Consider the following 24,747-nt stretch of genomic DNA (forward strand, 5'->3'; position numbering starts at 1 on the left):
TAAGATAAGTAAATTTTATTATAGTGACATTGTGTTATGTACATACATAATAACGATACATATTGTTTTTACAACACCAGGCCACGTTGGGCCTACATGTCACTTAATTATATAGTCATTAATTTTAACATAATTTACATATATATAAATTTACATATATATTTAGATAAAAATAAAGAAAGGCATGATTGGTGACCTGTCCGGGATCCGGACTCTCAGTGCCTGAAATAGCGGACGTTCTAACGTTTTGGTTTAATGTGACTATTTTATTGTTCACAAAAAAAACAACAACAACAACAAAAAAAAAAACAAACAAACAAACACAAAACGTTACGAAATGAAAAAGATCAAAGAATAGTAACTGTTACATATTGTTCCCATAGCCACATAAGCCCATAATATTTGCTCGGATGGACCCTTATAAAACTTATACACACGCATGCAAAGACGCACACACGCACACACGTACGCACGCATTCACCAACACACGCACACGCACGCACGCACCAACACATCCCTTAACACACCCACACAAAAATCAGGTAAATGATACGAATACGAGAAAAGAAAGACAGAGCATAAGCAAATAACTAAGAACCAATATAATTAAGGAACCTTTCCTCGCATGTTTTGCGCTATATACTTTTATTAGTTTGTTAGTTTGTTTGAGAGTAAAATTTGCACACGTTCGTCTTATATGATGAAACATTCAATCTTGATTATTACAGTGACATTATGCGTTTTCTAGTGTTAGTGGAGAGTGTACAGGAAGAAGTTATAATTATATTCACTTTATATTTTGTAGTATGTAGTTATATTCACTTTGTAAATATACTTAAAAAAATAATCAATTACCCACATTACTCGAGAACGTTTTTTAATAAAAAGTGTTTGGCAGGCATTTTAGTTGTTTGGAGGTCTTTATAAATCGATTGTTACTTATGTCATTATCAAATATTGGTCAATCCCCGTTGTACGTTTATATATTAATCGATCTTTTAGTAGATATTTAAGCTAATACAGCTCAGTATGACAATGTTGATTTAAAATGAACATAATATCACTTTTAAATTGTAACTATCTCAAATTATAAAATGATGCTTGTTATTACACCAGTCGTGATACATTTTTTTTTTAAAAAGTAGAAAATTTTGTTTTCAAGCAGTTGACAAAATTGGTACAATTATTTTGAAAACAGAAGCAACTTAACAGCAAAAGTATGCTATGTGTTTAAAAAGCAAACAAACAAAAAGGCTATTTTAAAAATGATATTTGAATGCGATTAACACGGAATCAAAAAATATAGTAAAACCAATCTCAGAAAAGCTATTGATAATCATTTCGGATTAAAAACGAGTAGTTATTATGAAAATGTACTTTAAAGAAGAAATTAATTGCCTTTGAGTCAGAAAAATAAGTTTGGTGCGCTAAATAAGTAGATATATCCCGTCTAATGACAGTTTTTCAGGTCAGGTAAGATACAGTAGAAACAATCCCGCCCTGCTCCGAACATACATTAAAACAGCAAATTTTGAATAACTACTTCATAGTAAAAATTCATTAAGGTATTTCGATTTCATAACGAATTAAGGTTACTAAATTATATAAAATAAAATAGTAAAATAAAATGTTTTATCATATTCTGCTATGGCATGAACAACACAATTAAATACACAATACTATCAAAATTTTGCTTTGCTATTCCATGTCAGCAATGTTTGTTAGAACATTTAATAATAAAAATATTTATAATCTACATCATCAGTTACATTATTCATGGTAAATGCTATGCTACGCCATGTCAGCAGTGTCTGTTTGAACTTTTACATTTATAATCTTTATTATCAATTAACATCATACATGGTTATATTCATGCTTTCAACCATTCAACCATTTAACAATTTAATCTGTTCTAATTGCACAGTTAATATATTTATATTGATTATCTACATTATCAATTACATTATACTGGTTATATACATGCTTGCATCCATTTTAAAATTTAGTTTGCTATAATTGCACAGTTTTCAGAAATACAGTTCGCTACATAACTATTCCTTTAAGGTGATTCTGTTAATTGAGGATATCTGTATATAAATGCTATTTCTTTGAAAACAGAGGTTCATCTATATATACTGTTGCCTTTTCCACCAGCTCTGTCAGGTCAATTTTGCGAATTTTACTGAAAAAAGAAGAAGTAAGATATATTTTAAGTAATGTTCTTACAATGCGTGGCTTACCTTTGAAGAAAATAGATGGTTGAAATTCGAATTAACAAAATACCTATTGGTATATTGGTATTGTTTTTAAATATGGTATATAATATATAATTGCATTTATTTATGTGATGGTTAATGCAAAGAGTAGAGTTAAATGTACTTGTTTTTTACGTATTTCTTCGATTTAATCATTCTTCGGGAGTTAAGCGTCCAAGGGGCACTTCCATCTTTGGATCCTGGATGAATTTTACCTTGAGCCATTTTCTTAATCTTTTTGTACAACCAAATCTTTTGAGGGCATTGAGAAAAAGCTGACATATATGTTCTAAATCCAAAATGAGCTCAATCTGAAATAAAGCTATAATCAGTAAAACACATTTTCACTGAGAAATGACATGTTTTCTGTTTGTACTTTATAAGAGAATTAAGTTATCATCATCAATGGATAAATTACAACCTATAAAACTGAAAATTTATAATACTGAAAGTTTATAAGAAAATATACTTTTAGATAAAACCAGAAAGAATAGAGCTCAGCATATTAACAATTGGAAATTAAATGATGTCATTTAAATATTGTAACATTTTACATATACAGACCTGTAAAGTTGAATGTTCCTCCATCGCTTTCACGTAAATATCTTGAACATTTCTCACCGCCACACCAACCTAATATTTAAAATGATAGAATGTCAATTAAAATTTGTAGACTAAGAAAAATCTCATCACGTGTTTATATTTATTTATACTGCATTTATTAATTTATATATTTTTTTATCTATTAAAACATATTTACCCAATATAGTTAAGGGACAATTTGCGGTGTATGCGTGTACATTTAATTATGATAGATAAATGTTAAACTTGCAGTATTCAGATATTGTAAAAACGAACGTTTCGTTTAAGAAGGATATATCAGGAGCAATCATTCAATTATGATGTTCTTATTCCAAGTAAGCTTACAAACTATGTGTGTATAATTATATAATCTTCAAAATATCATATCAGTTAACGAACAATATACGTCTATTGACAGTAAAATCCTACTTGATACCGATGCTTCAAAAGTAAGAAAAGGGCTTTCAGAAGTGTTGAATGCTCCAGTGGATAATAAACAACACAGTTTTTTAATAATGTACAAATAAAGGTGATTGCTTTGACTTTTTACAAAAAAACACATTTACTCAACAAGATCCATTTTCGTGCCAAATTAGACTTAAACCAATACCTGGTCAAAAAAGTTAACAACATTATTGCGGTCTTTGTGTTTTGACCAAAGAAGAAGTCACGAAAGTTTAATTACAGACACACTTAAAGCTGAACTCATCAAAAGGCCAGTTATTTTTGTTTGCCAAATTTTGAGTGCTAATGACCGTTGGATTTTTGACATGAAAATGAATGTGACCTGTAGAACGCATCAAGATGCAACCACATATTTTCATTATCAAAAAACCCTTTGTTAGCACTAACGTTTTCCACGGTGAAAGAAAGCATGTTTGAAACAAATAAGTCAAATCCGCATCAAAACCGACAAGTGGGACATGGTAATTGCTTCGCCTTTTCTCTAAATCGAAGAGCTTATATATCTTACCATAAGATTCATTATCACAATGATCATTGTGATTAAAAAGAGGATGGATGTCAAATAGCTGGTAATAGTCATAACATTAATATTAGCGTCACTCATCGTTTCATACTCGAACCCATCTACCATTAATGCCAAAGTTGACAATAAGGTCATCAATAACTTTTTGAAATGATCCTGTAACAATGAAAAATACTAGAATAAAAAATACAAAACAATATAGAAATAAATATTTCATTTCTTTGGAATTCTATATGATTTGTTTGACATGTAACAGGCAAGAGTAAATTGAGATATACAGGTCAAATGTGTATTTGATTTAAATATTCAGAAAAAGAATCTGCAATTTGGTTAAATTGTAAACTGCAAGTTAATTCTTTATCAATGTCATCATTATAATGATTTTTTTGTACATAGTAATTTTTATTATGTTTTATAATGTTTTTATACACGTATACCTTAGCTTTGTTTCTCTGCCATAAGCAAAGGCTAAGATATTGTATACTTACACAAAGGGATCATATAGTTTCATAACTGATTTCTTTTACAGGGACATGAAAACCATTGATGATGATGATGATGACGATGATGATGATGATGATGATGATGATAATAATAAAAAAGAACCTGCTTTTGTCGAACACACATAAACGCTAACGCAAATGCTACTGTTAAAATACCAACGATTGGGAAAATATTAATCATGAACGTTTTCATAATTCTTTTGAACATAGAAACAAAAATTCCAACTCTGTCGAATTTCTCAAAATAATTTAACAGATCTGTCCACGTCCAAAAGATAGCCACTGTGCCTAAAGTCCACTGCCAATTCTGGAAAAAACCAATGGTATAGGTAATTCTTAATCTGAGGCTTTTAATATTGAAAATGTAGCCCACAGAGAAAAATTGTGAACTTGGATTTACGATACTATTTAATTAGAGGAAGTAATATACGACAACAATAAATAAATTAAATAAGAATTAGAAACGGTTTAAACATATATAAAAACTTATAATTAGTTTCTGCTATTGCCCAACACCGCACTAGTGAGATCACAACATAAGAAAAGAAACCCCCCAAAACAAGGGCAATATTGGGCATTATAGAAATGCATAAAGGTGATATGCTCTGGGCAATATCCACACATTATTTGTATATCAAATCATATCTAGTGACTATTACCTAAGCATATATTAACATTTAAGTAAATTACCTGTATCACAATCCATAAATAAATGATTACTAAGTGGTCCAAAGTAACATTAAAATCTCCCGAGGAATGTGGAAGTTTTGCTCTGAACAAGCATTTTCAATTACATGTGACCTTTACCTTTTATCTAGCACGTGACACTTCTTCTTATAATAGTTAACATTTCTATTAGGTTTCGCTAGAATCAAACCACGCGTGTAGGAGATAGTCTCTGAACAAAATCCATTTATTCATGTAGAAGATTTGCTCCGGTCAAGCGTTTTAAATGACCTTTAAGTGTGACCTTGACCGTTAACCTAAAGACATGGTTCTTGCACGCGACACAGCTTCTGATAGTGAAAAACTGTCCCTATGAACTTTCATTAACATTTTTCCATGCATGTAGGAGATACGCTCCTACAAAATTGGACGCTGTCCACCAGACAACTTGCCCGCCCAAGGCAAAGTATAACATGACCCTTTTTTAAACGGGCCTATACAAGTTCTCTACACGGGCAAATATTGTAACTTTAATGACAAATAAATGTTTTATCAGAATATCATTGATAGAAATAATGTGCGATGCCATTGTAAACTGTAACGGTTAGATAAGTTAACATTCGATAACAAAAATCGAAACCGTTCAAGTGACCTTATATTTTATTGAGAATGTGTAAAGAGCAAATTGTGAAGTTTATACAAATAAAACGTGCATGCATACCTCTCTGTATGATGTGTGTTCGCACTCCGAGAGATTTATGACAAAAGCTATTGCTGTAATAGGAGTTATCAATTTCATATCGTTTTTCAGTAGTTTGAAGTATGCACGACCAAATACAATGGCAATAAGGTATATCTGTGGAAATCGATAAAAAATTATTCATTACTTTATTTTCAAACGTATGCATTAACATCTGATCTATAGTGAATTAAAAGTAAACAGTAATTATAATATCAAAACAATAGCTAAAAATCTGGAAAAAGTGTGATCCCGCGGAAGCATTAATCACAACAAAATAACATGAAGACTCGGTTTGGTGAGGGATAATGAGATCTTTAAGTAACCTTTTGACATCTATTAAATTCATTTTTCGATTTGTGCAGTCTTATCTTCCTGTTTAAAGCAACAAGTAAGCGACAATGTTATTAATATTTTTTCTCAAAATATACTTGAGGACGTGATAACGGATATTTCTTTGTCTTTATAATTCCTAAGTTTTGGCTAAAAGCCTACAGAATATACTATGCTCAAAATTGATATTTGAAAATAATGATAACTGCTACACAGTAATTTTGTAAATATTTATTAACATGTTTTGACTTCATATAAAGCAGATATGTAAAGTTTTAAATACGACACACTATACGTAGTGTTATTAAGGTTTGGCAGCTTGGTAAAAAAAGACCAACTTTATTTGACCTGTAATATAGGAAATGCTTCCCATACCCAAACGATTCTCTATACGTGATTGCAGATGGAGTAAAATATATTGAATCAAAGTAAATGTGCTAACAGTGATAGAAAGACTTGCTTTAACTGTAAGACACGTCAATGGTCAAAATGGTCCTGATTAAAATTGTCCGTGATAACAAGAAACAATGAATGTTCGAAATAATAAACAGATAGCATTTAAAAAGTCTGAAAAGTCTGAATTTTTAACAAAATCAAAAAGTTCATATAAGTTTCTGAAAAGGTGGATGTGTAATTATGTAACTGGTTGAAAAAGCAGTGATTTTAGAAGTCTCTGGTTGCTTCACAAGATTTAAGATTCCTTGAAAGTCACCGGCTGCTTTGCAAATCACTTTGAGATCATCACCAATTCCAAAAGTCAAAAATCAAAATCATATGACGCAAAGATGAAAAAAAAACAGTGGTTGCTTTCAGTTGAAAGCTACTGGCTTCTTTTTGAAAACTTCTGCTTTTGTATTGAAAATCAATGCAAAGAAGAAAGTCAAAGTTTGGTCTGAAAGTCACTGGTTGTTATGGAAATCACTATACGCTTAGGTATGTCACTGGTTGAAATGCATTTTACTGGTGACAATAGATTGTCAATGCTTGTAAAATCACTGCTAACTTATGAATGTGAAAGATTACAAATATAATCAATCTTCTGAAAGTCTATGGCTGATATTAAAGTCACTCGTTTCTATTGAAGCTAGTGGTTCCTTAGAAAATCCACTGGTTGCTTTTTAACTCATATGAAAGTTTTAAAGTAACTTAAAATGCAATGGTTGCTTTGAAAAACACTGATTAATATTGAAACTAGTGGTTGCAATGAGAAGTCAAAATTAGTCATTGAATATAAATGGCTGCTATGAAAAGTAGTGGTTTCTCTAGAAAGTCAATGACTGCGATTGAAGTCAATAGTTGCTATAAAAAGTAACTTGTTGTTTTGAATTTCAATTGTTGCTATGAAATGTCAATGATTTCTTTAAAAAGTAAAATAAATACATATGTTTAAATCTAGGAAAAGTCAATGTGCTTTTAAGTCACAACTCAATATGGATATTCAATGTTTCTGTGGAAGTTACTGGTTGCTGTTCATGTCACCGATTTCTAAGGGATCCGGAATGTATTATTTTCTATGGATTCCCTCGGTTGCTTAGGATTGCCATTGATACTAAAAATAACTGGGTACTACTCCATGATTCCTTTGAAATCAATGGTTATTTTGGGAGTCCCTGGTATGGTTAAGGAGGAGATGTTGTTTTAAGACAATTTTGACACCTTCAATGACGCATGACGCATGATGGAAGCAGTGTCATATGATAAACTTACCTCTTAGTAAGTTGTGTGCAGGTAAGCTGGAAAGATAGTTACATTGATCTACAAGTAAAAACCTTAAAATTGTTGTAAATGTTTCGTATACCTCTTTTAAAAGCAGGAGTGTTGCCAGAAAAATAACAGCTACTTGCAGGCCTGTAATCGATGGATAATTTCCATACGTTTTACATGTGTCAATGTTATGAGTGGTTGCGTGGTTGTCACATTATAGGAACTTGTATTATAACAATCGGTCGTGCTGTTGCAAATCACTGAGCTGTTCTTGCATACATATGTTGTAGTGCACACAGTTGAATATATATAACCTGTGGTGTGTGAAGTTGTAGATATATTGCTTGTCTCTCTAAAGAAATACAAGACAACTTTAGAATTACTATGTTTAAATTTATAATCAGACAAGCCACACAAACACGAACATTTAGTAATTTAATTAAATTGCAAACGTTTCGGCTATATGCCTTCATCAGTGCAAAACATAATAAAATTACCGGAAGCGACGTCATAACGGAACACGCGGTAAACGCGCGAAAAACGTTATGGCGTTTAGCGGCAAAACTATGATAACATGTAGAAACAAATATTTATGCTATAAATAAAGCTGGTACATGAATTAAAATGGATCAACAGTGATAACAGTGTTAATAAAAATAAGATAATAGACAAACATATTAATATTCATGTAACCTATTATAAATCAAACCATTCTTTATTATTTAGTCCATTTGGAATCATAGTATTTAATTTATGGATCCAAAAAGATTCTTTACATAACCGGTCCATGTTGTTGTCTATAATTTCTATAGGTAAAAATGAAAAATCTGACAATGAACACTTATTATCGTTTGATCCGAAATGGATCGCAACATGTTAAACTGGATTAACGTCACAATTTCTTATATCAAATCTATGTTTATTCATTCTGCATGATACATTTTGATTAGTCTGACCTACGTATTGCTTTTTACAGCCTTTACATGTAATGAGGTAAATTACATTACGCGTAGTACAATTAACATCATTGTGTAAATCAAAAGAACTACCTGTTATGCTGCTATTAAATTGGGAACCAACAATTATATTGTTACAATGTGAACATCTACTTCGTAAACATTGGCTAGATAAAAATGTGCGATCAAGTAAAGCACTTCTCATAAGATAATCTCGAATGTTTTTAGGACGTCTATATGCTAAAATAGGTTTGAACTTGGTATGTATATTTTTAACGCTTACCTTATCAGACAAAAGTAATAGATCCAATATTTATTTAAGATTTCACCAAAATTAGGCAGAGATGTATTTTTTTTTTTTTTTTTTTTTTTTTTTTTTATGTTTAAATTTGTAACATTCGGAATTAATCGAATTCAGTTAGTAGGTAGTCGATAAAAGACAAAAACACATTTTTTACATTTTACACGTTGCCTGTACTCAGATTTATTTAATCACCAACATAATCTTTTTCAGACAGTTTTATTCTTAAAAACCATCATTCCTTTAAATCACTAATATCATTATTTTTTACTTACGGAAAGCCAATGTTTAAAGAGTTGATTTCGACCACAAACGTTGTCAGGATACTTAGAAACAGGATATACAGGATCAAGCTTAAGATGTGAAATTTTCTGCCAATATGGAACCATTTATGTCTTCTTAGAGCTGTAACAAGCTTATGGGCTAAAAGCTGCTTGTAAATTTTCTTTTTTTGGGGATCTTTCTCATCCCTTTTGTGTTTCAGCTAAAATAGAAGGAAGACATGTTTGATACAATCTATATTAAATGAAGAAGGAAAATTGTTTGAAAGTAATAAATTAATGTACTATATCAATTATAAAGTATTGTTTGCTTTCTGAAAGACGTCACCGAGATACATAATAATATTTTCAAACTGTTATTTGATGTATATGAAACAGATGTAAGCTTACAACTATTTCATACAAATAGGTGCACCCGTAATCATTTCTTTCCTTAATTCAAATAGTAACACGGACTAAAAGTCACGTTTACCGCTAACGTACTGCTGCATGCTCAAAATGTTGTATATATTTTGCTATGTTAACGATATATGCGTAACGCATGATGATAAAACGATACCATTTAATATTATCACTTCGCACCAAAACACTTGTTCTTGCAAAGGCATTACATGAAAAATAAACTAAGTTGTATAAGAATATCTTTGAGCCCCGAGGCGACAAGCGGGTTCGAATAGGTGATGTGGTTTTGACACGTAGTGTTGCTTTACGTTTGCAATACACGGGGAGAGCCAAAATCATCATGAATATGAATATAAAAATTCGTTGTAATGTAGAATAATTATATTCATATAGGCAAATGCGTTACAATTGATAAGGATGTTTTGAAAAAACCTTTAAATCTCAGCTCTGTAAAATATTTTTTTTACATGACTGTACTTGTTATCGAGACATAATTTGTCCATCAAAGAGTAGAGATAGTCAAATATTTATTCTATCATTAACCATCAATAAGCTCAACCAATGTTACATGGTGGTTTTAAATGCATAAAATGTTTGAATTAAATGTACTGTTTTCTTGTTAAATGTACTGAATAATCAATACTAAAGAGGATATTATTTGTTTCTCTGCAAGATTTGAACTGTTCATGCATTTAACCGAGTGATTTCAGAAGTGATTTATTATTTTAGAAACAGTTAAACCTATTACCTTTCCTTAAATGTCTAAATGTTTTTTTATTCCAAGTTCCTGATAATTTAACTGTGTTATGTCAAAAGCCCTGTTTCATGACATCGTCCAACGACTTCTACTTATTACTATGTTTTATTTCATGGTGTGCAGATATTTACCTGCTTCCCGTAAAGTAAACATGTATGATTAATACATATATAATTTACTATTAGTGTTACTGGACTGTCTATTTCGTATGCAACATGCTATTAAAACACATTCATATATGAATATATCTATGTACAGTGTAATTGATTATGTTGTACTTGATTTTTCTATTGTACTGAACGCAAAAGTGTTTTTCTTTCTTTCTTACCATAAGCATAACAGGGTGGTTGCTTTTTATTAGCAACAATTGATCTGAATAAGCTTCACGACCTTCCTTTTCTGAAATTATGTAAAATATATCATTATGTTTTTTTTTCACTATTTTCTAAAAAAATGACGTGACGTAGTAAATAAAACTAAAAGGTGACGTTTTGTATTGAAAGCTTTAATTCTTAAATACAAGTGGTTAAGAATGCATTGATTGTATTGTTTTAAAAAAACCGTACTAGAATAATACGAACTATAAACATACAGAAGAAATATTTATATAGTGTATCGACCGCGGACAATATGGCATGATGCCACTCTTTTTTAATGGAATCAATATTTTTTAAAAGTTTTCACGTCACATTTTTTATAAATCAAACTTTAATTTTTGTCCAGTTAGAAGTTATAATTAAATGATTCTTTTTAAATTAATAATTCAGTTTAGAAGACAATGTATTTAAACTTATTAAATAGAATATAAATTAAACATATTCCTAAAAGTGTACCTGCTTCACCAATATGGTCCCATGTACATTGGTATAACCATTTGCAGTAATATTCTTCTTTTGGTGGCCATGTATGCAAAAAGTATGTATCATCTAGGATCTCAAAATAGTAATTTGTCGTTCCTGTACATTTCACTATACATCTATCCATCAAATCAGGAAGTGTTTCTGGTAAAAAGTATAAATGCATTATTGAAAAGAAAAAATCAAATCAGAAAACGCCCATCAAATGATATTGTTCAAGGTTCACAAACATAGATACATTTATTACAAAAACCCACTTTACTTACAGCTACCAACTAAATCAAAAACGAAATAAAGGGGTGGTTTATTGGGCAAAAATGGCACCAAATGTCATTGCAATACCTGGATAAAGCTTTAACAGTCGTCTGAATGGCGAATCAATTACATTGCTGTCATTGGTGTCTCCTTCAGATCTACGTGGCTTGTTTCTAAGAAGCTTCAACAGATAAAACATATCTGTTTCTTTAAAAAGGTACTGAACAGTAGTCTTAACCTTTTTTCTGAAATCAAAAAATAAGGTATTTGTGATTGACTCGATGAATAAACTGGCTCGAATGGTTATATTGTAATATTAAACAAATTTAATTCTTGTACTATTGAATCGGTTATTAAAAGTACTAAATATAAAAAGGAAGTTTTGTAAGCTAGCACAGAGACGTCATTTTGATACCACATCTGCAAATGCACGTTATTACTTTGTCAAACAGATATAAAGGTTGCATTATTACATGATACATGTACAGCATAATCACGAATGGTTACATGTTTTCTATAGCAATGTACTCAATACCTGTTTCCTAAAAAATACATGTATATCATGAAATATAGTATTATGTAAAACTATTAGATTACAATTGAACCCCTTTTGTATGCGATTACCTTTCAACTTTCTTGTTACAAATTGCATTTTTTAAATTGTGTATGTTTCCCACAAATCTAAAAAAAAAATAATGATAAAAAATTAATATAGTGTCACTTCTTTTAAAACAAGTCTGTATGTCATGATACTGATACCCAACTTAAACGAGAAGAACACTTGCATTATAGTGAAAACATTTACAGGGGGCATTCACGTAGTATACGCACTGTTATCGCCATTGTGGGTGCTTTTATACTCTTGTAATAAAATCAAGACGGAGACGTACATTTAAGGTATTGTTTTGTTATAAGTCGAAGCGATACTGTAAGCGATTCAATTTATATCCCAGTGATTCTTACTATTTCCGAAACCAAAGCATATCATTTTGACCAATGAAACGATTCAATTGACATACATTGTCTCTATACTTACTAGCATGTATTTGAGAACCTCTCAATCCAATGTTAGGGGGATGTGCGGGATGTTGCACATTTTTATTATTCCCAAATCTGAATTAATTGTGTTGTAGTTTTTTTTATCCTCGAGGGATAACCCTTATTCTAGATTAAGTGCAGATTCAAAGCATACAACTTAAGCAATTAAGGTTTGAATCCAGCACGTTAACATTGATTTGCTGAGTTGTTGTCACATGTTTGACAAAATGAATCTACCTTCCTTGAATATAAGATTGGTGTTTCTGTAAATTTGGGGGTGCCAGATGAGTAGCGTGCTATATAATGAGGTCATTTTAGCACATTTTGTGACAGAACCGCGTTAATATATCGTCATTTTGGTGTATTTGAGAATGAAACTGCTTGCTTGCAATGACGCCATTTCGCCATTATAAATTCATACGCTTTTGTAAGAAAATAGAAACGAATGAAATTACATTAATACAAGGCATAACTTTTGTAATTGAGGTCAAACGTTTAAAATATGATAGAATATGGTAGAAAATGCCACACAAAACATCTGTGTTTGCGATTCAGATAGAACAATCCAATAGGCGGGTCATATCGCGACGGATATTTCAGTCTTAACAGCAACATATGACAGATCATTCTTGAAATCAGACTGGTGTATTATCTGACATTGCGCTGCCAGATGAGGAGTCGCATGAAATACAATCACGTCGTTTCAGGACATTTTCTGAATCAACCGCGTTAAAATACATTTGAGAATGACAACAATGTGCCTAGGATGACAACCTCAAGCCTCGACCAATGCTTGGGCTACCTTCGAAGGATTTGTTTTGTTACGATTCCTTACCGATACTGATCTTATTGGCTACCTTCTAGAGGACGGAACGACACATGAACATTTTTAAGATGAAAACGTTGTTTACACATTCATTGTCAATACCGATATAGTTAATGACGAAAGTGTGTATTTTTATCGATCTATATCCAATGTGCAAGGTACGCACTTACAAAAAAAGGATAAAAATGTCCTGCTTTTTTCTAACGGTGCTTCTTAATTCAAAAGAACAAAATGTTTCAAAATCACACTAACAGCTATGTTTTAAATGGAGATAAATTATCTTCTTAATCAGTGCATGCATTTATTTACCGTTCATCAAGATTACGCTCTCCTAAGAGGAGAAGGTCCAGTATGTTATATCCATCGCTATTTGTAGATGTTGCCGCGTCAAACCATATCTGTTCATCTTTCCTTGTATGCATTCTACACTGACATAGTTTCGTTCGGTTTATATGTTCGGCTACACGGTTCTGAAATAAACAAACTCAGTACTGAAGAAATTATTTTCAATCAATCTATTATTGGAGAAAATTTTAAATACAACAAAACAAAAGGAGACGACAAAATACAAGATATTGACCTTCAGTTGTTTCATGATTACGTTTCACAAAATATTTTTTGTATCTAAGCACAAGGCTAAATGGAGCCGACCGGCCAATTCAATAGGTATATCGTTAGTTTGTCAATCGGGCGACCAAGGTTCAATTTCTGGACGGTGCAGGTCATTGTCGTTGTGATTAATCATTAAATTCTTTTTACGATCATTCGCACATACTCCCTGCAGCAGTTACTTCCCCTGATCAGTACATCCCGCAGCTGTTACTTCACTGATCAGTACAGAAACCACTGCCACCACAAGTAAATTCGGTCGCCAGAGCGCCGAATACATTTTTACACTTTTAATTTTAAAATATAATACTTAATATCATTTTAGTTTTCTTTCACTTAATGTACAAGAATGTAAAAAATATAAGTATACAAATTATTTTGTAAACATAACGAAAGATATTTGCACTATGAACCGTATGTATAGTAAACAATGGCTGAAGTTAGACAGTTATTGAACGATTGCGCAAAAGATTTTGTCCCGGCATTTGTTTTAAAATGTAAATAAAATTGAGTGTGTGAACATATTTTATCTGGTAAGGATGTAATTGTAAATCTGCCAGTTGAAAATGGGATCGTTGGCGTTCTAAAACTGGCCGCCATGCTTTGGTCACATGATACAACTATCGTCACGAGGGTTTCAGTGGTGGTAGTGGTTAAAGAAGCAAAGTGTGACCTAACCGCTGTAAGGAGTTTGTCATTCGCAATGTCGATCTGCTTTGGCATGTACAGAAGTAATCAGTTCAAAAATGAAGTCAGTTATAAATTGTTTGACAACATGCCTAGGAACAATGCGGTAGCCTAATTGTGGTCCTTTCAATTCAATACGGAATTCTGCCGTTATCCGGAATGGAAACTACTAAACCCACCAACATATAGCTGTCATTACCTTTTTTGGTGGAAATAAATTTTTGAACTGTTCAACTGAATCTGTAATCAACTGTTTTGTAAAGTTCTGACATAATTCATGTAGAGCGGTATTTCCATTCTCATTTCTGAAAATATACTCAAAATCATTGTACTTTTTTCATTTATATTAAACATGTGATACTTATTGTATATGGTTTATAATTATTTTTTATTATGCCTGTATAATTTTGTTCAGATGTTGTTTTTTATGAAATGATTGATAATAATATAATAAGTATTACGATTTAATTCGTTTTTCCAAAGTACTAAGTAACAGAACAAAATAACTAGAATATTGAAAAATTAGGAAATTATAAAAATGCCCACTTCTTAGTTACATGTATGAAGATGTCATATGTGAAAATGACAAATTCTGCTTTCATGACAATGTCATTTTTTGAAACTTAAAATATCACAGAAAATATTATATTTGAAATACCTTGGTGTTCTTCTGCCTGTGTCCTAAACATTTAATAATATTATTATTATAATTATATTTATTATAATTATTATGATATATTTATTGTTATTATTATTGTTATTAATCTATCAATTTAAAAACTAAATTCATCCTAAAACATCCTTATTAATATACAGAAAGTTCAGGAAATGTTTATTATAATTATATCTATTATTATTATTATTAATCTATCAATTTAAAAACTAAATTCACCCTGAAACATCCTTATTAATAAACAGAAAGTTCAGGAAACTTTCATCAAAAGGTTGATTTCCTAAGTAATGTCTATATCTAAAAGATGAACTCATTACTATGATGTTATATGGGTGATATGGGTAACAATTATTGTACCTGAAGTTCTATGTTTCCAATTCCAGGCAGTTGTCTCTCTTGTTCATTTTCCATCTGCAATAGTATATTTGATATAGAAAAGTTCACTTAATTAAGAAAAACTGTATGAAACCAAATAACTTGCTGATTTTGCAATAAATCGTTTTGTTGCGTTTTCTATAAACGTGTTTGTCATTACAAACGAGTTTAAAAATCATATTACTAGAATAAGATAAGCTTCTTTTATCTCAAAGATTAATTCACTTGTGCAAATGCTTCAATAATACCTGGACATTCTACACGTTGTGCGCGTGCGTGTTTGTATGTACTTGTGTGAGTGTGGTATGTGTGTATGTGTTTCTCAAACGTAATTTTCAATATACTGTTGACACAACTTATTCATGTCCTTCTGAATAGTGCAATATTTTTGGGTATAAATTCGTACTGGAAGCTGCGTTACAGTATTTCGAGGGTCCGGGGTTTAATGTATATTTTCCTACAAGTTTGCAAGTATGGAATCTTTATCAAAATCTTAGTATTCATTCACAAGAAACCTTATTTATAAGGTTGTACGTCACACTGTATGTTTGTTTAACTGGATTTTACGTCACACCGACAGAGTATAAGACTTATGGCGACGTCACAGCGTTACTATTGCATTTTCTTTCAGGCACATACGGATACCTGAGTTGTGCCGATGACGTTTCGTTAGCTAATTTGATATCTACCTCACAAAAAATAAAACTAAATCCCTGTCGAAATTCGTACACACAGCGGTTAGGGGCAAGCGGATGGAAGTCAACGAACTAAACCACATCTATCTTCATGAAGGCCCCGTTTGCGTCATACCGACACAGTATAGGTCATATGGCGCATTCCACCTTCATTGGCGGAGAAAGACCTCAAGATACCTTCGGAAATTGTTATCTTTTCTAAGATGTGGAGATATAATGTCGATTAATTATTCAAGGCAGTTAAGACAAAATATCCGATATACTGCAACCATTGGAATATGTCTGACACACCAACGCTCATATTTAAACGAAATATTCCAATTGATTTCTGTATTCGTCGCCTACGAATTTATATATCATTTAAGATTTCTGACACACAATTAAGGGGTTTTGATAAGATTTATTAAATTAAATCCAAATTTCTGTAACATATAAATGTTATGTGCTAGAAGGAAGCAAATTAAAAACGTGAGACCAAAATATCAAAAGGTGTTAACGAAAACACAGTATCTGACTGTATTTATGTTTAATAATATACTTAAATTTCTAACTAGTTAGTACTTTTACAATAATATTATAAAAACTCAACTTTCCAAAGGTATCTACATGTATTAAGTATAATAGTTTAAATAAAATATACATGTTTGAAAAGTAAAATAATGTTGTATTCGAATTTTTATGGTCGGGTCTAGAAAGGGTTTGTAACAAAGAATACTTCTACAATTTGAGCACGCAAGAATATTTTACTTTAGCGAAAACAACGTAGGAAAACCAAATATTTTGCTGCTTATTAAGTTAAGAGTTTTACCTGTTTAGAAATAATGACTTGCACGCATGCGCTTTTCGCTTTTTAGAACATACATGTATACACACATATTTCTTTGATACAAAAAAAATAGTTTGGCATTTTTCTTTTTTAAAATTCAATGATTACAAAAGACATATATCCTACATATTTGTCTTTTGACAAATGTATAAAAAATAAAAAGATACAACAAGTAGAAAAAAACAACAAAAAATTTATGAAGAAAAAATGAACTAACATAGCTCGACAAAATCAGAAAAACCAATAAGGTATTCAAACGTACTTTTGATACCTGAAATAAATTGTTAATTTATATACAAATACAAAATGTATTACATGTTACAAAATATATATTATTTTACAAGAATTAATCTTATAAAGCTTGTTTAATTTATTTAAGAAAGAAATATAACATATCAAAATATACCTATATTTACGAGTATTTGTGAACATAAGACTAAATAGCATGTTTTAAATAAGGGAGAAATACCGAGTATCAGACCATAGGGACGAGGCCGCGAAGGGGCCAAGTGTCAATTATTCTTTCTTGAATTGACATATACGAGGACTTTTTCCCACTTAAAATACACTTCTTCATTTCTGTGTGCATTATCATTTTTTTTTTGAAAATTTTTGTTTTTGAGATTCAAATTGCGATATGCATAGAATGATATACGAGTTCATGTACTTTCTTTTTCTCTAGTTGGCTAATATGCAATTGTTTTAATTTGATATATCAATTTTGTGATTCTTGCCGATAAATGTCCTTTTTCAGAGCATGGGTATTTTGCAGACTGGAAATAATCAGATAATGAAAGAAGTACTTGAAATTATTGCGTTGCAGTTTAATGTCTTTATTTCTTTGTCACAGATGATTGGACTTTAGTATACAAACATGTTACAGGTCTTACAAATAATGGAGACCTTTCCATTCAAGAAAAATAATAGACATTTATTGAAAAGGATTATCTCCAAGATATTTTTTAAAATAACATGCGTTTCCATCATTTTTGTGATAAACATCAAAATCAAACTTCTTAAGTCATGGAGTAAAAATGTCTACACACGATGTCTTCTGTTTTAGTATATCTTCATTTCCTTTGGTAAGCTATATAATCTATCTTCATAACATGTTTTGTAAGAACTTTGAAATAGATATCCATAATTAAGAGCATTAGGCTCTGCGTTTTACGTTTATGTATATACTTTTCTTAACACATCAGCTGTAACAGTTGTATTAGTCTCCTTGCAATTATAAATCTTCCTGAACAAATTCTTGTATCAACATTGGAACCTTTTTGTCGAAACCAACAATGTAACGAATAAACCGATTTTCCTTCTCAACTGCGCTGGATGTGTCATTACGTAGCATTCCGATAACGATTACCCTAGCATTAGGTTTTACCTTCCGATATTTCTTCAGAGTCGTCTCTGTTGTGCGATGCCAATCTGTTTTCAAATAGCCGGCATACAGAATAAAAACATCAATTTTCTTTTTCTTTTTATTGGCCCAGCGTATCGGAACAGATGGATCTGCTTCGCTGCCATTAGTTTCGATTTTTTCTATTTTCTCACAAATGTCATTTAATGATTTTTTCTCGTTGTTTGATATATCAATTTCTTCCGTTGTCTCATTCTCGCCCGAGAATGCAACAATTTTGAAATGGTTTTCAACGTTAATTGTAAGCATAATCATGGCAGCTGCGACGTGTTGGCATGTCATTGCGGGACAACCTCTACAATTTTTTAACATATCTTTACTTTTAGAAATTGCAAGTAAAAACCGTTTATCAGTAGCTTTTACTGCATCAGTTATATGCCGACTAAAAGCCAAGTTTAGCGCTTCCTTGATTCGTGCGTTTACTTCCCATTTTCGGTACTCAACATTCGTGCTCAGTCTTTTTTCCTTTTCTGTTTTTGTTTGAGGTCCTGCTGAGCTCGCTGCCGATTGTCCTGTATTAATATGTTGTTTGTGAGTTGCTTTCGTTGAATCATGCCCATCCTTTTCTATCTTGTCTTTCTCAGTCTTGATTTCGTTTGTGCCCTTCTCGTACATATGTAAAGCAATTATTATGTTGATTGGATGTACTCTTTCATTAATTAGCGCATTCTTGTTTAAGATGATCGTAGTTGTTTTCTCAATGACCTCCGGCTTTTTGTCAAAAATACCTTTAGAAGCCATCACAGTGAGATTGCGTATAACTGCACCTACTTTCATATTGACGATTATCGCTTCACATACTTCGGGTTTTTTCATCATTTGTGTGGTTATGTGCTCTCGTTCTAGCTTATGTTTCTTTATAAGCGCCACGAGCTGATCCTTTTCTGTGCACCTTTTCGCCTTCTCTGCAACTTCTATGAAGGACAAGAATTTGGAAATGAATTCACTGTGTATTTCGTGATCTCTTGCAAATGTGTTTGCTTTTTCAAAGCCAAACAATATATATTGTTTAACGACTTTCATATCATCATCGTCTTTGAACTTTGGTCTCGCCATTTTAAACAGTTTTGCATGTGACCATTTTTCTTTTCTCTTTCCTGTCTTCTTTCCACTGTTTGTCTTTCTTCCCTTTTCCACTGTTTTCGTTTTCTCCATCTTCTTCTCTTCTGTCTTTGTTTTATCCAAATTTGTTTCTATTTTTATTTCATCTGTTTTCGTTTTCTCTCTTTTCATTCTCTCTGCCAGTGATTCCTCTATATGTGTTGCCTCTGTCCATGATTCTTCTGTCTTCTTTATTTTTTTCTTATCCTCTAAAGTGTTCTTTATCTCTGCGTCTATTTCCATTTCATTTTCGCTCTCTTTTGTCTTTGTTTTCTTTGTATCCGTTCTTTCTGTGATTTTGTTTTGTTTTGTTTCCTGCGTGCTTTCATCTATTTTAGTTTGCTCTATTTTATCTTTTGATTTCGCTTTTTCTGTCTTCTCTCCTTTCTTTATATCATTTGCTTTATCTCTCTTCGTATCCTGTGTCGTTTTTCCTGTGTTTTGCTTTGTCTTAGTTATTTCTTTCTTTATTTTCTCTGTGTTCTCTTCTTTCTTCGGTTCCTGTGTGGTTACTTCTGTCCTCGTTTTCTCTGTTTTCTCTTCTGTTTTTTTTTCCTTTTGTTTTGTTCCCTTTGTCATCGAGTCCTCTGTAGTTATTATTATCTTCGATTCTGCTTCCTTCTGTCCTGTCCTTGTTTCCTGTGAATTATCAATTGTCCCTGCTCCTTTGTTTTCTGCCTTTGCTTTATTTGTCTTTTCGTTTGTCTTGGTTTCATTTGCCTTTACTATTGCATTTGTATCACATGTATTCGTTTTCTCTTCTGGTTTCTTTTCTTCTGTAATATCTGCCTTCTTGTCCTCCGTATTATTTTCTTTTTCAATTTTCTGTATGCTTTCTTCATTCTTCGTTTCTGCCGTTGTCTCTTTGGTCTTCGTTATCATTTTTTGTTCTTCTGTCTTCGTTTTTCCGGGTCTCTTTTTTGTCTTGGTACTCTTTTTCTTCTTGTCTGTTTTTGTTTCAATTGTATTTTCGTCTGTCTTCTGTTCTGCCATACCGTCAGTTTGCACCATTCTTGTCTTTGATTTATATTTTGTCAGAAGTCTAGCAAAACTTTCGGGATCTTTCGCTTGATTTTTGTACCAATTAATAATAGCTCTACGACGAGCTCTACCCCAGCCTTTTGACTGATATCTTTTCAAGCTTTCTTGTTTACAGTAACTTACAAACAAAAATAAATGAGTTGGAATACGGCATATAGTGGTGAGTTTTTCATACGCTTGTTTCTTTGTGTCATGATCTTTAGATATAGCACAAATGGCAAGTGCAAATATCAAATAGTTCTGTCGCGGTGTTCTACCACACAAACTCAAGTCAGTTATGTGTTTGACAACTTCCTTTCCTTTTCCAGCCTCAATATACCTGAAAAATATGAGATACAGATATTTATCAGTTATACATGGTTTATTCCAGGACTGTCTGTGTTCGCGTACAGATGCGCTGACCATTTCATTTAGCAACAGAAAATCCAAATGGATCAGAAAAAATCCCAGTGAGTTTTGATTCGAACTCATGATCACTCGCTTTTAGGCGAAAGTAGCAATGCTCTAGATCAGTGATCTAAAACATTAATTAAGTTATGCTTTTTGCGTTTTACTTATGCCATATAAAGGTCACATAAATTTTTTTATCAGTATTTTCATTTCGCCTTAATAAAGCAACTTCGTCTGCGAACTCATCATTCAACCCTCGAATAAGAATATTAAACTGCATTTCTTGTTTGGTCTCTTATAATTTTGTCCATGAAAATCAGCAAAGCATCAATGATATACTTACCATCATATGCAGGTTCATACGTATAAAATAAGAATAATTAAAAATTCAATGTACTAACTTGTCTATAAATTTAGCATTCTCGCTCGACGGATGTCTTCCTTTAGATTGATCTGACCATAGAAAGTGATCTAAACATCTCAAGTCACTCATCATTACTTTTTGTTCTGAAATATAAATGATTTGTTCAAATCGAAATGTTGTCATCGTATGCTCTATACTTATAAACATTACTATTTGAATTCTTACCATGAAATTAAATCAAATCGAAAACTCAAAAACAAAGTATTTTTTGTGGTTTTCTCCTTATACAGAGGGATCAAAATGAGATTATACATAATACAATAAATTACTGGTAAAACACCGATTAAGAGTTTTCTTAACTTGAAGATCAAATTTTCTATTGACGAGGCAAAGGGTTTGAAAATCGCGTCTATACAATTATTATTGGTCTATTGACTCGAGCATCGCACACAAAGGCAAAAAGTGACAATATTGGGCATAAAAAGGTAATCTAAGAATAACAAACAAAAAATTGTCAGAACAAAAATTATCCATTGAATCATTTGTGCATTTTTTTTCTATGTAGATAGATCTTGTTAAAATGTAATGATTTGCTAATGCAGACTGTCAATATGACAATACTAGTGTGTTGAATTGTGTGTACGGAACACAAGCAGAGTATCTGCAATTGTACAAGTTATTAGCAGTATAACTATCAGAACTAGCCTTAATGTTCGAGTACACATTTTTTATAAATAACTTGCACCACTGGAGCAGTCATTCGTAAACCATAAACAGGTTTTTTTCCTACAATTTATCATATAAAAATATAAAAAACCAAGTGTTATAAAAAGATTTACTGTCACCATTCCTTTGATCTGGTACATGTCTATGCTGTTTATAACACTGAACACGCTTGTTCTTGATTGACACAGAACACTTCGTTTTTATTCTGATCTTGTTTGTTTTTTATATATGTTACATAACGCTGGGTGCAATGCAACACATTTATTTCTAACCTAACTTGTATACCATTATCCTTGTTTTAATATGAATGTATATGAGTTGAAACTTATCTGCCATGGTGTCACAATGTTTCTCAATTGTTTCCTTTTTTAAATATGATGATGTTATCAATATAAAATATTAGAAGTACCATGATGGTTTACAGAAGATGCCGCAGAGTTCTCATTTTAAAACAAATACAATCATCTATAAAAAGGATATTTATTGAAATATATTTAGATACATGGACATTGGAAAACTTCGGAAAAACAAGAACTGTATCAATTATAAATGAAGCGTGTTCCTGAACATCTTATGATGGAGATAGTAGATAATTATTAGAAATGCAATAGTTTGATACACATATAGAAAAGTTAACTTAAAAACTTATTATATATATCCGTGAAACACTACGAACGAATATGGGACTTTCAAGTGTTGTGGCTTTCAAATGCCTTCCATTTCCCTCTACAACTATAAAAAACTATATTCTAATTCTGAGGAGTTATCTGAGTTTTGATATACCTTTGATGCTTGAACAATTGCTGGTACTGCTTATTTCGTAAATAACAGTAAAGTACACAAAATATGGTGATAAAACGTAACTGAATCTGGCATGCAAACGATGCGCATGTTCTGTATCCTAGCGGTCACGTGGTATGGCAACACTGGAACACATATATTTTTACACGATGATCAGTTCAGGTACTTTTGAATGACATATCAAGTATATAAATTTAGTTGTATAAAATAAGATAATGGTTTAGTCATTCTATTCATTAAATAACCATACACACATTTGTTTTATTTATCTATGATATCAACAGTAAGTAAAAGGCATCTTATTATCTAACTGATTTGTTCATTCTATGATGTATTTTGCATTTGTTAAAAGTCTAGTTTTGTGTTGAAATATAAATCCGTGTTGTGTAATTATCACACGCGTGGTAATATAACCACGTGTGTGATTATTACGCGGCGGCGTTACGATCACACGGTTGGGACTTGTGCCGTGATAATCAAACGTTTGGCCATAAAGTAGCTCCAAATTACTTAATTACTTATTATAAACTTTATATTATGTACCATATTTTTCCGTCCAATAGTATAATCTTTGGGAGAACTTTTTGCTTATCATTTACTTGGATATGTATTGACAAGATTTCGTTAAACCAAAAAGTTACAAATGTTTGATTTGTTGCATTTAAATAAAGTGCTCAAGATAGTTTAAGGATGATTTAGGTCTTATTTTAGATTTTATCAGTGACACAAATCGATGACATCACATCGACTTTGAATTTCGCACACAGGTTCATGTTTTCACTAAACAACAATAAAAATGACAGATTCATTTCATGTTACAAGTGGGACATTGTTAAAGTTGGTAATGTTGGTATACGCTGTGGTGCATGGGAGTGTCACTTCCTCTAATGCTGACATATATTCTCAAGCGCTTAAATGTAAGGTTAGAACATCCATAAAAATAATGCCACCAGATACGGATTCGATTAAGGAAAAAACCTTATTTATGATTCAAGAATGTTTTATTAAATATATGATCATGACACTATCCTTAGTCATGTGATTATAACTTCGTTGCGTTATAATCACACGTGCGTACTTTTCTTCTAAGAAACATTAAACTTCTCATTTATTTTAAAAGCTGTACAAATATTTGATTTAATCATAGTTTGCATATTGATAAACATTACTTATGTTTAACCTTACATTTAAGCGCTTGAGAATGTTTGCCTATATTAGGGGGTGTACCACATTAATGCACTGCTCTTATATTTGTTATAAACGAGCGTTTATTTTCTTTTATGCTTTGTTGTTGTGACGTTAACACGCCTTTCAACTGCGACAACTCGAAACATATAATATAATTAAAGAAAGGCATTTGATGGATGCACAGATGACAATAAGATAACACGCCTTAACATAAGACAAAAATACGGCAAATATGGGTCAACAAAAAAAGATGTTTTATGCTGCATAAAATATTGTATCAGCTTTCTCATAGTCTTTTTTTTATTATTTTCTTTAGGCTCCGTCACGGTATTACGACGAAACGAAATAGCCACGGGGACAAAAATATGTCTCTCGTTTTGTCACTCTGTTACGTTGTTGCCCCTTCAA

General features: G+C 31.6%; 2 protein-coding genes across 3 annotated transcripts; both read right to left on the bottom strand.

Moving 5' to 3' along the window:
* On the bottom strand, window positions 1-15,124 carry LOC132753822 (transient receptor potential cation channel subfamily A member 1 homolog). Of its 2 annotated transcripts, XM_060744358.1 has the most exons (13): window positions 14,939-15,119; window positions 13,753-13,913; window positions 11,667-11,824; window positions 11,301-11,468; window positions 10,796-10,866; window positions 9,303-9,511; window positions 7,865-8,122; window positions 5,716-5,850; window positions 4,432-4,635; window positions 3,811-3,981; window positions 2,820-2,888; window positions 2,380-2,566; window positions 1-2,182 (listed from the first exon to the last, which is right to left on the bottom strand). In XM_060744358.1, the coding sequence occupies exons 2-7, from the start codon at window positions 13,863-13,865 to the stop codon at window positions 7,903-7,905; spliced, it is 939 nt and encodes a 312-aa protein (XP_060600341.1). In that variant the 5' UTR covers window positions 13,866-13,913; window positions 14,939-15,119; the 3' UTR covers window positions 1-2,182; window positions 2,380-2,566; window positions 2,820-2,888; window positions 3,811-3,981; window positions 4,432-4,635; window positions 5,716-5,850; window positions 7,865-7,902. The 2 variants fall into 2 exon arrangements, with proteins under 2 accessions (XP_060600341.1, XP_060600342.1); XM_060744359.1 differs by lacking the exons at window positions 1-2,182; window positions 2,380-2,566; window positions 2,820-2,888; ... (1 more) ...; window positions 4,432-4,635; window positions 5,716-5,850 and having other exon boundaries at window positions 7,871-8,084; window positions 14,939-15,124.
* A 1,743-nt stretch (window positions 15,125-16,867) lies between these two features.
* Window positions 16,868-23,562, bottom strand: LOC132753823 (RNA-binding protein RO60-like). The gene is made up of 3 exons (XM_060744360.1): window positions 23,134-23,562; window positions 21,662-21,767; window positions 16,868-21,189 (listed from the first exon to the last, which is right to left on the bottom strand). Exons 2-3 carry the CDS (start codon window positions 21,754-21,756, stop codon window positions 18,540-18,542), a joined length of 2,745 nt encoding a protein of 914 aa, XP_060600343.1. The 5' UTR covers window positions 21,757-21,767; window positions 23,134-23,562; the 3' UTR covers window positions 16,868-18,539.
* Between the last annotated feature and the right edge of the window lie 1,185 nt (window positions 23,563-24,747).

The sequence above is a fragment of the Ruditapes philippinarum genome, unplaced genomic scaffold (genome assembly GCF_026571515.1).
Source record: "Ruditapes philippinarum isolate M1 unplaced genomic scaffold, ASM2657151v2 ctg4048_1_1_1_1, whole genome shotgun sequence".
NCBI lineage: Eukaryota > Metazoa > Mollusca > Bivalvia > Venerida > Veneridae > Ruditapes > Ruditapes philippinarum.